At 46.7% G+C, this 15,053-nt stretch overlaps 1 protein-coding gene across 3 annotated transcripts in view; it reads left to right on the top strand.

Moving 5' to 3' along the window:
- The first annotated feature begins 308 nt into the window (after window positions 1–308).
- LOC146772924 (protein S100-A11-like) overlaps window positions 309–15,053 on the top strand; it is a 43,492-nt gene continuing 28,747 nt past the window's right edge. Inside the window, exon 1 of one of the 3 annotated variants that reach the window (XM_085639690.1) lies at window positions 309–341. In XM_085639690.1, the coding sequence (XP_085495816.1) occupies window positions 324–341 (18 nt within the window). In that variant the 5' untranslated portion in view covers window positions 309–323. Of the gene's footprint in view, window positions 342–11,849; window positions 11,943–14,121; window positions 14,175–15,053 lie in introns of those variants that run through there. The other 2 variants (XM_085639692.1, XM_085639691.1) reach the window with 2 other exon arrangements.

The following is a 15,053-nucleotide window of genomic DNA, read 5'->3' as shown; positions in this document are numbered from 1 at the left end:
AACAGTGATTTAAGTTGCAATTGAAAATTCTTCTTTAAATCCACACCAGATATTTTATTTTGAAAATGTTCATTGTATTTCAGCTTTAATGCTGTCATTTTTGATTTTCCCTAACTTTATTCCTGTCCTCAATTTTTGCACCTGTGATTTTGCAAGCATGGGAGTAGACCAGAGCAGCATGGAAACCCTTAGCATGGCAGAGCTGACAAAGATGTGCAAAGAAAGAGAGTTTAAGCTGAGCAGGGAGTCCAAGAAGGAGAACTACCACGTTGACCTCAGAACTTGGGAGGCATTATGCCTGCTGCAGTCCACCCCACGGAAGCATGGGTTCATCTACTAAGGTACTGGATGGTTGGATGAAGGGCACCAAAGTAAAGGATTATGGTAGGTTGTACAATTTAATTATAAGAGAGCATATTTTAAGTAATTGATTTACAGAGTTACGCCAGTACCTGATAGACACCAGGCTACTGTGCCCAGTTAGCTTGGGAATGAAGCTCGCCTCATGATAAACACCAGAGAGTCAAAGAAGGTATCTGGCGGGGGTACCACAAGGAAGGTGGACCAGAATCTCACCAGCAAAAAAAAAGGGGAAGGCAAAAATAACCAAAGGGAGTTCTTTAAAGGTCCCCAAAAGTGATTCCAGGGAACATAGCCCCATTCCTCGACAGGCCACTGGAAGGGAGATTTTAGCAGGAAGAAGCCTCAGGGGCCTTACCAGTTCAGGATATAGGAATGCTTACAGTCAGGGCACAAGAAGGCAGATGCCATTTTCCCCAAGATAAACCTCCCCCCATTGGTGGGTCCACACCAGGGATTGCTAGTGTAGTGCTGGTTGGTGGAGGAGATTGCCCTAGTTATATTTGGGAACCGTGCAGAGGTTACTCTAGTGACCCGGAGTGACAAAGAGATGGTACCCAAAGCCCCCATGCACACTAACAAATACAGGCGGTGGCTTACCATCAATTGGCAGAGGGAGGAAACTCTAAGAGACACAGGAGCCAATATGACAGCTGGCAGGTGTCATCTGGTGTCTGCAAAGCAGGTTATCCCTAATGTAATCCACTAAGTAGTGTTAGCTGACAACCAGGGGAGCCATTACCCTCTGGCAATGGTTGCCCTAGAATTGGGTGGGGTCTCTGGCTTTCTGAAGTTAGCTGTGAGCCTAGCTATGCCAGCAGGCTGTCTGCTCAGCTACAGCCTGCAACTTTGCCCCACTGGAGGGACCTTTCCTGGGCACAACATTCAAATGTCACCTGCTCTGAGTTTTTTCCGCCAAAAACCAGTGACTCCTTCGAGACTTCGTCCTATGGCTATTTGGCCTCTTGGAGCCTTCTCAGCAACACCCTGCTGCCTTGCCCTGTTGAAGATTTTGACCTTCCATTTTTGAGATTATGTACCGGTGTAAAACTTCTGACCAGTTCAAACCTGGTCCTCATATCCGACCCACGCTCCATCGCAGTAATCCTCAAAGCATACCTAAGTCCTAGTCTACCACGTCCATCTGACTCTGGTTGGTGCTAAACGCTTTTTGGCGCTATTTTTATTTCTAAATTTAGAACTTCATATCTCTGGTCACCCATATTGAATTTTTGTTGTTTTGGTGACATTTAATTTATTTGAATGTACTCTATTTTTTTTAATAGGTTTTGGATTTTTCTTGGGTTATATTTTGATTTATTGCTGTTTTGGTAGTGCATAAATACTTACCTCCGTGTCTGTGAGTTAACTCAGTATGCTCTGTGCCATAACTACCACGGGTTGACCTCAGGTCAATATAGTCACTTTAGGGTTTCATCCTGACAAGGACTGGGGTTGTTGCTTAAGATGGGTAGTCACCCCTTAACTAACATCCGAGTTTCCTACAATCAGTATTTATCACACCAATAATATTCTCATCTGTGAATGTTTTCGGTGCAGAAAGTTTAGGTACCAGAAAGTTCCCACAACTGATATATTTTGATTCCACAGCCACTGTAAAAACTCTTAAGAGATTGTCTTTCACCCCACAAATTTGCTATTTGTCGGGTGTGGTAAATTTCGCAGATTTAAAGAGAGACTCGTAATCATAATTTAAATGTATACAGAGCCTATAACAGTCTGTCCCTCTGTCTGTGTGTCTGCCCCAACTTTGGCAGTCTATGTATGCCTGCTAGTGTGCATTGTGGCTGCATGAGTATTTTAAGGGACTGTATGCATGGGTATGTGTGAGCCTCTATTTGTTGGTTGGTTTGTCTGGGTATCTCTACGTTTGTAGGTGTGCGTGAATGGATGAATGTATGACAGGTGGTTTGTGTGCATGGATACCTGCACATCTGTGAGAGTCAGTGTCTTGTGTTGGACTGTATGCAAGTAAGTCTGTAGGAGTATCGTTCTGGGTGTATATATGTTAGTATAGAGGTGGGCGAGCCACTTAAAGCTCAAACCAATCTAGAGCCAGTGGCCTGACTCTGGCTCAGTTGAGGTTCTCTTGGACCCTCAATTCCAAAACAGCACAATCTTTACTGTGGCTTCTGCCTGTCACTCGGGCTCTACCATCATGCACCAGCAATTAAAAACAAGTATAAATCTTTGGTTTTAAAAAGGAGAGAAATAAATTGGTAGCCATCTAGTGGGTGAAACCAGAAAATCTGAGTCCAAACCTGGTTTTTAGCTACAAATAAATTGTGTGATCCTAGGCAAATATTTTATTTTACAGTCTCCCTTTTCTTCATCATCACATATGAGAGCACTTTCCAATATGTGAGTTCAGGGTTTGCGCTGTGCAAAAATAATCTGTGTTAAGGTGAAAAGCTTCTGCTACATGCTAAAGAAATTACTTTGGAAATTTTAAAGAGACCAACATATTTTCACATGATGCTTGTTGCATGATTTAGATGCCAACTATTTTCAAGGCTTGGCTCGTGCGCGGGCTCTTAGAGGCAAGCCAAACCCTTGGCTCTGCACATCCTGTTCATTTGTTGGCTCCCCTACCTCTGTGCCAGCATACATGTTGTTCTGCCTGTTGCATGCATGAGTCAGTATGCATAAGCGAATGATTTTAATCCATGTGGATTGATGGTGTTTGCTTGTGTGTGATTGCACTATGCAAGAGCTGTTGCTATTGGCTTTGTTGGGCGGAAAGGCACTGGAAGTAGGGGTGCTAAGGTTGCTGCGGCACCCCACAGCATAACCATGCTGGAGTTCAGAAGGTAAATGAGCAGTAAAGATGCCTTTAAAGTTACATTTTCTCTCATCACATTTGCTTTGGTTCAAAGACAGAGGTCAAATGTCAGGCTCTGTCTTCTGGCAAATTTCTGCTAGTTCTTTTACCATTGAGAAGGGTGTTTTTCTTTCTCTGACTACAAAGTGAGAGGATTTTGTAAAGTGAACTATGTGAACGATTCACAAAGGTAAATGTACATGTCATTTTCAGTATGCACAAAATTGGTTTTTAATAGTAATTTTATGACTGTGGAGAATCAGCAGTCAGGACGGAGCACTCCACACATTAAAAGATAGGCCTATCCAATCTTTTAAATTGACCAGTTCTCTTTCCCGACTGCGGTGAATCCACTGTCGTAAAGTTGCTATTAAATCATAGTTGTGTGAATACCATAAGAGAGTAAACTTAGACAAACGTGTGAATGTACCCTTGTGAATTAGGCCTTTTGGGACAATCTTGCTGAGGGACATGGAGTATGCAAGGAAAGGATGCATGGATGTCTATTTTTTCCTAACACTAATCTAAATTTAAATACCAGTTGATGAACTCTACAAATATTTCAAACTTTATCAGCAGTTAGGAAATCACAAATGAAGCACAGTTTTTTGTAATTCTGAAGTGTGAAAGGAACAAAGGTTTTGATATGATAAAAATAAATAGATATATTTTACTTGGTGATATACAAATGATAAATATTCACTGACACGCCACACTTTATCAATTGTGTGTGTGCTATATCAGTAAAACTTCAAGTCTGTATTAACTTAGTAGCCAATTCACTGGAACATATTCTGTCTGTAAATGTAACATTGATAGCAGCGCCCCTGCACTCTGAAAATTGTTCCAGCACCACTACCAGTGGGAATCAGAAATGCAAAAATGAAGAATGTCTTGATAAGGATAGAGTTTAACTTAAGTCGGGAGAGTGAAAAGAGAGGCAGGGCAGACGAGTAGAGAGAGAAACAAAGGGAGGGGTGGTGATAAGCACAAGGGCAAGGAAATAGAGCAGTCCTGCCTAGTACCACGCATCAGGCGTTAGACGAAAGCATTTCAGTGTTGTGATCCGCATCACCGCACTGAAATGCAAAGTCATGTATAATAGGCAAAGCTTCTGCCTCGAATGTCAAGCCGTAGCACTACGTTGACTGTTATGTTATGTTATAGACATTTCTAAAGCGCAGCGGTTACCCGAAGGTGTCCTGGCGCTAGCTACTCTCCTCTGAGCACTGAGCGTTGTAGACATGTTTACATATCAAAGAGCCAGGTTTTTAATCCTTTCCCAAATGCCGGGAGGTCAGTGGCGTTTCTCAAATAGAAAGGAAGGTCATTCCAGGCCTATGCAGCGCAGGCAATAAAGCTTCTCCCTCCCCACGTAGCTTTTTTAGTGGGTGGTACTGTCACCAATTTGACTCCTAGAGAGCAAAGTGTTCTTTTGGGCATATACCACTGAAACTGCCGCTTCAGATGGCCACGTCCTGTTCCTTGTAGGGCCTTGTAAACGGTGCAAAGAGATTTAAAACGTACCCCTTTCCTAACAGGTAACCAGTGCAGTTTTTTGATTTCCATGGAAATTTATGCAAATTTAGATGTGCCGGTAAGCAGTCTTGCTGCCGCGTTTTGCAACAGTTGAAGTTTGTTCAGGAAACATTCCTGAATAATCAGGTAAAGACTGTTACAGTAGTCCAGCCTTGACAGGATAAGTGCTGTAACAACTGTCCGCTGACTGTCGGCTGGCAAAAAGGGCAGTATTTTCTTGATTGTTTTTAGAACATAAGAGGTGGCAGATGCCACTGCATTAACTTGGTCACCAAAGTTGAGCTTATCATCAACTATGACTCCTAAGTTTTTTATTTTCCTGGTGGGTGTAGGAAGAGTGCCCAGTGTATCTGGCCACCAATTTGGGGCCCAGAAGTTGGCATCATTTCCAAATAGGATGACCTCGGTTTTGCCCGAGTTGAGCTTCAGGCAAATCTGTGACATCCACCTCCCGACCGCTTGAATACAGTCATGGAACCTTTTGCCTATTCCCAATTCCTGTCCTGGCAGCAGAGACACAACAATCTGTGTGTCCTCTGCATACGTGGTAAGGCAGAAGCCAAAGGAGCTGATCAGGGAGGCCAAAGACGATACATACACATTTAAAAGTGTGGGGCTTAGAGACGACCCCTACGGAACTCCATATGGCAGGGAAAAAGGTTTGGAGTAGAATTCGCCCAATTACACGATTTGTGATCTGTCGGTTAGGAAGGATTTCAGAAGCTTCCATGCTTTACCCTGGACCCTACATGCCAACAAACAATCCATCAACAAGTCATGATGCAAGGGTTTGCTGACGCTCTGGGGGTTGTAGATGTCTGGAGATGGTCGCACCCTCAGCACACGCACTATACACATCAATCAGGAGTTCATGGCAGTCAATCCCGGATTGACTATTTATTCACACATGCACAAGACATACGAGATTTCGTGGAGCCTACGACTCTGGCACGTGGTATATCTGACCACTCCCCTGTGGTGGCGGTCTTTCGAGTATGGCAAATCAGGCATCCTGGTACAATTAGAATACAGCCATGGGCATTAAAGATACCCCACATCAGGGAAGGTCTCCAGCAAGACACAGACTTTTACTTTGAAGAAAACGTGGGTTCGGTCGGATCGGCGGTCACACTCTGGGGGGTATATGGCGCGGTAATTAAAGGGAGGGCATTGTCGTTAATGGTGAGCCACAAAATCGAGCGCAACAAGAGAGTGGTCGAATTGGAAACAGACATTCTACACCTGGAGAGGGCCCTCGCCCAAGACCCGAATCCTGATACCCAACACCGTATCGGTATAAAGAGACAGGACTATAGACAACTTCTGCTGTAGGACGCTACTTTGCGTTCCCTGGCCACGCAGCACTGTATATATGAGCAGGGAGAACGAACGGGAAAGCTTCTGGCGTGGTTGGAACGCAAGGAACAGGCAGCGAGATGGGTAAGAGCGATAACGGGCCCAAATGGCACGTTGATCACGGACCCCCAGGGAATTGCCGACACATTTCCTGCTCATTTCGTAGATGTCTATCAGGTCCCATAGCACTCGCAGTCCTCGTGGGCAGCAGACCTTCTGGCCACTATTGAAGTGGCAAGCATCTCGCCTCAATCAATATAGGGAGAGCCTCGCTGCGGATCTCTCGGTGGAGGAGGTCCAAAAAGCAATATCAGACGTCCGGTCGGGTAAAGCGATGGGTCCAAATGGTATGCCCATCGAACTTCTTAAACCCATGGCTGTGAAGTTGGCGCCCCACTTGTTGAAATTATATAACGAATGCTATGAATCGGGTCTGCTACCAATCGATATCCGTAATGCAGCCATCGTGGTGATTCATAAACCCGACAAACCGGTGGTGGAGTGCAAATCGTACCGCCCTATCTCGCTGTTGCCGGTGGAAGCGAAAATCCTTGCCAAGCTTGTGGCCAATCGGTTGCTCTCATACCTACCTGATTTGATCCATCCGGATCAGTCAGGTTTTATGCCTGGTAGGAATACGGCTAGGAATCTCCGTCGCGTCCACGGGGTGTTGGGGAGGATCGGCACGATTGAGGAGTAAGCAGTCTTATTGTCGCTTGATGCTGCTATGGCGTTTGATATGGTAGAATGAGACTACCTCTTCGCGGTCCTTGCCCGTATGGGGTTTGGTCCCAAGCTGATTGAGTGGATCAGGTTGTTATACGAGCAACCCACGGCGCATGTCCTGGTTAATAACCACTGCTCTTCCCCTTTTCCCCTCCAGCGGGGCACAAGACAGGGTTGCCCACTATCGCCGCTCCTCTTCGCCATGGTGTTGGAACCCTTGGCAGTCTGGGTGAGGGGTGACCCCGAAATCAGGGGCCTCAAATGGACTCACGACCACGAGGACCGCATATCGTCTATGCAGACGATGTCTTGTTGTACTTGGCTTCACCGTCACGATCTCTGCGTCGGGTTCTTCATATTTTCCACATATTTGGGGCACACTCGGGATATCGGATCAACTGGTCCAAATCTCAAATGTATGAGCATCTAGCCCTAGAGGTTATGACATCCCAGTTGTGGATCAGGGCTTTATTTACTTGGGCATTTTTCTCACTTCCGACGTGAATCTTTTTTATGAACGGAATCTTAAGAAGCCCCTGCAATGTCTGAGGTCGGATGTCACGCATTGGAGGTCATTGCCCCTGACTCTGTTGGGACGCGCCTCCTTGTTTAAAATGCTTGCTCTCCCACGCTTTCTTTACGCCCTGGAAAACGCTCCTAACCCGATCCCAGACTCCTACTTTACGCAAATTGAAGGGGTGGTGCGGGGGTTGCTCTGGGACGGTCGCCCCCCCAGGATCGCCATAAATAAACTCACCATGGGGTGGTACGACGGGGGTATAGGATTGCCAGATTTACGCCTTTACTACCAGGCGTCGCAGCTGACAGCCATCAACAGATGGATATTTGGACCACACGACGACCCTAATTTCCGTGCGGACCACTGGCTGAAGGGGAAGGGGGGATACAACAGGGCACTTTATACGAACCATCGTAGACTGCGGTTGACTGGCCCCATGGCTCACACGGTGGAGGTATGGCACACAGTCCAGCGTAAGCCGGGGTGGCATAAAAGTCTTACTAAGGCTACTCCATTGTGGGAACCAGATATCTTAGGTCACCTTAGTGCCTGCCCGGGGTTTGACAAGTGGGACTTGATTGGGATTTCCAGGGTTGGGGACCTTTGGGTCAAGGAGAAAAAGGCCACGTTTGCAGACCTACAAGCGAAATACCACCTCCCCCCTCAGAGACCTTTAGATACTTACAAATAAGCCACGCTATTGACTCAGCCCTCCCCGGTGATGCTCCCCTTCCAGATTCCTCCCCCTTAGAAGATCGACTGTTGTTAGATACCATGGACCGCAAAGCTATATCACTTACGTACAAAAAATTAGTAAACAATCGGACGGACCCGATGCTGAAACTACGGGGGAGCTGGGAGCGAGACTTGGGGGAGATAGAGGACGATGACTGGCGGGAGGCGCTCGCTTCCCCTAGGGAGGTGGCGATTCCACTGAGACTCCGACTGGTTCAGCTTAAGTGCTCCACAGGGTTTATTTTGATGCAACGCTGTTGTTTCGGTTGGGTAGGAGAACGGACTCACTCTGTCTACGACGCTACAACCAGATTGGTACTTTCACGCACATACTCTGGGACTGCCCCCACATTCAAACTTATTGGACGGCTGTCACTCGGCAACTAACCAGGGCCTGCGGCAAACCCATTCATTCTTCCCCCAAGGTATGCCTCTCTAACATTTGGGACGCAACAGACCTCACCCAGACGGAACAATCATGGGCGACTATGGGGTGGACCATAGCCAAAAGTAATATTGCCTAGAAGTGGGGATCTGATGTGCTGCCATGGTTGAGGGAATGGGCGACCGACATGGACTATGCCATGGTGGCTGAAAAGACGGTGTTCAAGGGGCGAGGATGCCCCAAAAAGTGGGACAGTAAATGGGGAAAGTGAAATAAATATCGGGGTGACATATGCATTTCTCCCACGGTGTAACTGAGAAGGGAGAGGCGAACATTGATGGATCTACGGGATGGGGTGGCGGGGACCTTATTACCAGGCAGCCACCATTAGCAGTCCACAGTACAGACAACACGCACCTGTTCTCCATTGCTTCTTACCTCTGTCAAGATGTAACCACTGTTATGATTACTATGGTACCAGGCGAGAGAATGTGTTCAGTATCCTCTTACTCTGCATAGATGGGAAAGTATCCTATCGATTTTTCTGCCTTGCCACTGATAACTCTGTAATGCCTGAAGTGTTGCTGTTTGTTATCAATAAAAATTGTTTAAAAAAAAAAACAAATCATGATGAAGGCCGCAGATAGATCCAGCATAGTTAGAGTGGCCTTGCCTCCCTGATCCAGGGCTTCCCTAATCTCTTTGGTGGATTTTATGAGGGCAGACTCAGTACTGTGTCCTTCTCTGAAACCATATTGAGTGGGGTCCAGAGCTTTAATTTCGCGTAGAAAGGCACTGAGTTGCACATTCATTATTTTCTCGACCAGTTTTGCTGTGAGCGGGAGGCATGAGATTGGTCGAAAATTGTTAGGATCCTTGGGGTCCAAACTGGGCTTCTTTAGCAGTGGCAGTATCGAGGATACCTTCCAGGGTTTAGGAAAGTACCCTGTGTCAAACATTGCATTTAAAAGGGAGGTGAGTGAAAGGGCAACAGGTCCCGGGGCAAGTTTGATCACAGAGACTGGACTGGGATCGTAGGGAGACCCTGATATTGCTGCCATAAGGAGCCTTTTAGTGTCAATTATAGGTACCGGCTCGACTGTGAAACTAGTAGCTGAAGTGGCGCTGTGACGAGCACGGTGCTCCCAGCAGGCTTCAGGGCTGCCTGAAGTGGAGCTTGGCTACAATGTATCAATAGTATTCCTGGGCGCGGCATTACATCCTGACTGCGTGTTGTGTCAGGAGAGGCAGTGCCCAATTGCTATTACCACTGCGCCGGACACCACGTCCTACTGCCGCCTCCTGTGGCAGCATGTGCGGGTGGCTAAAGTTTTGGGACTCCGTCTGGGCAATGGCACTGCTCTCACCACCACATGGTGATTGAATCCCCGCGACCGCTGCTGGAGCCCAGGCACACACTATAGTGCAGCTACTGCTGAGCCTTGAATGAAGCCCGGGCGGCACGTTTGCAGAGGGAATCCAGTTGTTCATTGCGGCCTGGAGGAAGGGGGCAACATACTAAGAGGTAAGTAAATTTGTATTGAAAATAAATGGTCGCCACCAGAGCGGCGCTGTGAGACCGCAACCTGCAGCCACACTTTACAGCATTACTGCCAGTGAGCTCACTGGCCCATCTGCCCAACAACACTGGCCAAAGATGCTCTCTGCCTCAGTCTGGCACTGCAGGAAGAGTTTGCTTGTGGTGGCACAGGTGAGTCCACAAAAGGGTACTCACTGAAGATGGTTGTAATGAGAGCATTGTCTGTCAGTTTGGGAGAGGGCTCAAGATTCTTTTTGAACTTCATTGCTCAAAAGGATCTGATTTATATTATTTATGTCTTTCAGTGCACTGCGATTGCTTATTTTTAGTTACGAGAAAGTGTCACTCTAAGTGGCACACATTTTGCAGAGTGCTGGAGCAAGATCAGCATTTACTGGCACATGCATCAAGGTCGGATTCTGCGAGTCCTTAATTGCGATTATTAAGGAATCGCAATTAAGGACTCGCAAAATCCTATGCATGTAGGAATCGCTATAAAAATATCGATTCCTACATATTCCTTATTTGTGACTCGCAAATTACGAGTCGCAAATAAGGAATGGCTTCTCATTCATTCCTATGGGCCTACAGGCCCATAGGAATGAATGGGAAATTGCAAGTGCAATTTGCGAGTACCAATAGGTACTCGCAAATTGTGAATGCATTTTGAAGGGTGCCAGGGGGCCTTAAAGGCCACCCTGTGGCACCCCCAAATGTGGCATGTATGCTCATGTGGCGCACACATATGCCCTAAGGGGCATATGGGTGCCCCACATGGCACTTTGAAAAATGCACTTTTGTGCTTTTTTCAAAGTTTTAGCAAATTACCATCAACTTGATGGTAAATTAGCGTTTCCTAAATGCGAAGTCACATTTAGGAAAGGCTTTGAAGCATTCCAAATGTGGAATCACAATTTGCGATTCCCTAAAAGCATTCGCAATTTAGGTAATCGCAAAACTTGCAATTCCCTATATTGCGAATGGGTTTTGGGTTTTATGCATCGGAAATGGCATTTTACCTAGCCGCAAACGTGCAACAGTTGTAAGATCTTATTCGTTTCTAGCAGCTCAAATGAGTGCATTTTCTTTTATTTATGTGTTCCCTCGTCTTCATTGCTTGATTTTGCTCGCGAGAAAGTGTCACTCATAGTTGCTGAATGTCAATCATATCAGCACTGTAATATGGAAAATGTCACACATAAGCAATCTGAAACCTTGGCAGCTATGCATGAGGGGAAGGGAAGGACAAGCATTTACAATGCAATAGGTCTCGCATGTACGCGAGTTTGAGCTATTCACATTGCAAATAACAATGCCTTTTATTTGTGCTTTCGTTTTTCAAACATAAATAAAAGGCATCGTCTTTTACAATGCCAATAGCTTAAACTCGCGTAAATGCGGGACCTATTGCATTGCAAATGCTTGTTGTTCCTTTCCCTGTAGCAGTGACCTCGTTTGTTTTAAAAAAAATAAGACCTTTGGCGTCACGCTGTTTGTTCATTTGCGTCTCACTGATGCTGGGAACAAAGAGATTGCAATCTTTACTGCCGATCTTAAAGCACTTAATTATCTTGTCCTGGTTTCGTTTCTCGGCTGTCGCAAACAAGCTGACACTTCACACTGTACCAGACTGGCAGAATACAGCTTTTCATTTGAGCGAATTTTGTTTAGCCCAGGGAGGAGTCAGAAGCTCCCCATTAATTCCAACGCTTCGGTAAAGTAGTGGGGTGTGGCAGTGGCCTCCTCGTAAGAGTTTGTTGTTCAGAAGTGATTGGTGTGCAGGGGTCAGGGGGAGGGGTCAATCCAGAATTTTCCAGTTTGTTGTTTGGAATGTACTTTTATTGCCACAGTCACGAGTTGGAGGCTAGCTCAAGAGAACATATCGAGCTTGTGTGGGATTGAGGTGGTAGAGGCGAGTACTGTGCCACTGACTGAATAAGTAAGTATTGTGTAATTTAATTAATGAACACAGCCGAGTGACCTGACCCGATGGCTGCCTGCAGCATGAATTAAAGTGAAAGCATGCATAACTAATTTAGAAGGAACACCGGTCGGGCCTTTCACAGGCAGACAGACTGCCAAGCAGCCAGTGAAAGGCCCGGCCGGTGTTTCTTCTAAATTAGTCACACACTGTGCACGCTTTTCAATGAGTTAGCCAGCAGGCAGACGCCACGCCTGGCCTGGCACGGCACTTTGCTTTGATCTTCCTAATCCGGCTTCCTGTGATAACATTACTGTTTCTGTATTGCTCAATTTATAAGCTATTAATAATATTACCCCCAAAAATGGAGCTCGATTTATTGTTTGCACGCCTTAGAATAAACGTTGTTGTTAATTAGAGATTGCATGAGTGGTGGTGCAAGTAACCCCAAACAGGACTACAATTCCCAGAATGCAATGACTTGTTAAATGGGAAAGTTGAACTGGATAAATTGTGCTCCGATGATTTGAGTCACCTTATTACCCCACCCTTACTCCTATACTCTAAAACGCTTCGGGCCTCATAAAGGGGACAAGGTGTTATGTAAATGCTACAAGAAATGCAAATGTATCCGTTTAAAACATAAAGTCTAGTGAGAGAACACCCAGGCAACGTGACCCTTGTTATGAACTAAAAGTCACAAGCATCTTATAATGATAATAGAATGGTACTGTTGTTTCATTTATACAGTGCTTCATTTTCCCTCGAGGCGCTGGAACGCATTAATAACTGCAACAATAATACCCGATGCCGAATATAAATTCAGCACCGGCACAGGGTGGCACGCGTCATGGGGTCGTGTGGTGCTGTCAGTGCCTGCTATTACTATCACCAATGCTTCTTTATTTAGAGACTTCAGGAGGATGAAAAGCCGAGCTGGCCCTGCCAGGAATCGTACTTGCGGACGGCAGGAGGGTAGAAAAGAGTAAAGGAAACAGGAACATAGATTGTTCATGGCGCCCAGATGGCGCGTCTAGTCAGCTCGTTCTTGCCAGAGCGACCGTCCAGGGCCTGCAGCTTTGTCACCGAACTCCACTCATGGCGCGGCTTGTGTCCCCACAACTCGTCGTGTGGTGGTTACGCAGTGCCTGCGGAGTGACGAAAACATAAAAATCACTGCATGTTGTCATTAAGAAAGGACGTGCGTGCACAGTGGAAACCATCTAGCGCCGGGGCCCCTGGGGGTCAGAGTCCAGGCTCCCTTCGGGAGTGGCCGCTGCTCACAGTGAGTGCAGAGAGCTGCAAACCTCACACTTCCGCATATTTTCTTTGCACAATGATTTTGCACCAACCAGTTCTGTTCTGGCTGTTACTGAAGACTGACGTGAGGCGACACTGGGGGCCCGTGAACCTCTCGGAGGAGACCCGCGTTCACTCACTCCTGAAACTGCTAGGCTGCAGCGAGCGCCTAGAGGCGTGTGATACAGAACAGTGAACACTGGGGGGAAGGGGGGCGCTGCATGGCAGTGCGTGAACACAAGTGCGGGGGCGCTGCATGGCAGTGTGTGCTGGGGTGGGGGGTTAGGAAGGGTGGGGGCGTGTGTGTGCAATCCGTGAATGCATGAAAATTTGCATTTTCAACCATGGTGATGCGAAAATCATTCTTGGCTGCGACAATAAGAACGCTCCATGGGATGAGGGCGGTTTATATATGTGAGTTTACAGGCCTGTGGTGTTATTGTGCTGCCTGTATGTGAGTGTCAAGCTGAGGGGTGTTTGTGTGTGCCAGGACTGTGCACTGCGTGTGTTTGAGAGGCTGCTCTTAGACGTGCATAATACATACCAGTCAGTTCTTGCAGTAAATGTAGGGTGACCAGATTCTCAAAACAAACAAGACAAGCCCGGCGGAGCGTGGCGGGGGCGGGGGAGCGCATTCCAGGCGGGGGAGCGGACCCTTTGAAGTGCTCCCAAAAGCGGAGTGCATGGCGGCACGATGCGCGTGATTGTGCGCGTGCTAGCCATGCAATCCGCTTTTCGGAGCACTTGGAAAAGCCCTTTTACAATAGTTCTCGCTTTGCGATCGCTTACGCGATAGCAAGGCGAGACTTAAAAAAGTCACTTTAGGGCGTTGCGTGTGTAGCTGAACAAAGCTGGGAGGCTCTATAAAATCTGCTGCCTGCAGCTTTCTGCCTGTTGCTCCAGAGACGGTTCAGACACAAACGGACAGCCCTTTCCAGAACTCTCACAATGGTAAGCCTGACTGACTCGTATTTTCCACTGCGACACGCCGCTCAGCTGCTTAAAAACTCCCTCGGCTTTCACCACCTGAAGCCGAACTATGGGGGTCTAGCCCCATATATCCTAGGGTCCATCCGCTCAAAGAAACGAAATGTGACGTTTTGCTTTGCCTGCTGTATTTAAATTCTATTTGAACAGTTTTGTAATTTGAGACCGACTCCGACTGTGTATAGCGCTTTCATGGAAATGGGATCTCACAGCGCATAACCCTTGAAGGCTTAAAGTAGATTTTCATAATACAGTAGTTCACCTCCACCCAGAAATGCTATCTACTACTGTTCTCAAGGTGTGAGGCTCTCGCTGTGTGTCTGGAGTGTGCGTTGAACTAAGAGCAGCAATACGTTGATTAACTTTTCGTGACGGGGAACAAGCCTCCTCCCGACAGTATTAAACTTAGAAGACACGCTAGAGAAGGCATGGGGCCAGTGTGATATTGAGTCAAGGTGTTTAAGAGTAACTTATTAATGTAATGCTAATCGCGAAAGCGCTGTACTAACGGATAGTATTTAACCCAGCTCTGTGCTGATCACTTGTCGCCATTGGATAGATAAAGGTCTACATTTGCCTCGAAGGTATTTTCGCAGCGCTTAATTTGAGCCGGTGGTTTCTAGCGCTTGGCAACGGACACCGGCGCTTATGACTGTTGCCACATGGTGGCGCTGTTTGTGTCATTTGTGTAATTTAAAGATGAGCTTAATGGGGGGTGTGGGTGTTTTTTTAATTCTATATACATTGAATACAACTAATACCTGCTCTAGAGCTGTGGGGGCCTTGAACAGTCTGGATTGTCGCACTTGTAGGAGTGCGTGGGCACTGTACGGGGCATATCAT

Source organism: Triturus cristatus, chromosome 12, assembly GCF_964204655.1.
Source record: "Triturus cristatus chromosome 12, aTriCri1.1, whole genome shotgun sequence".
NCBI lineage: Eukaryota > Metazoa > Chordata > Amphibia > Caudata > Salamandridae > Triturus > Triturus cristatus.
This window is presented reverse-complemented; position numbering and strand designations above follow the sequence as displayed.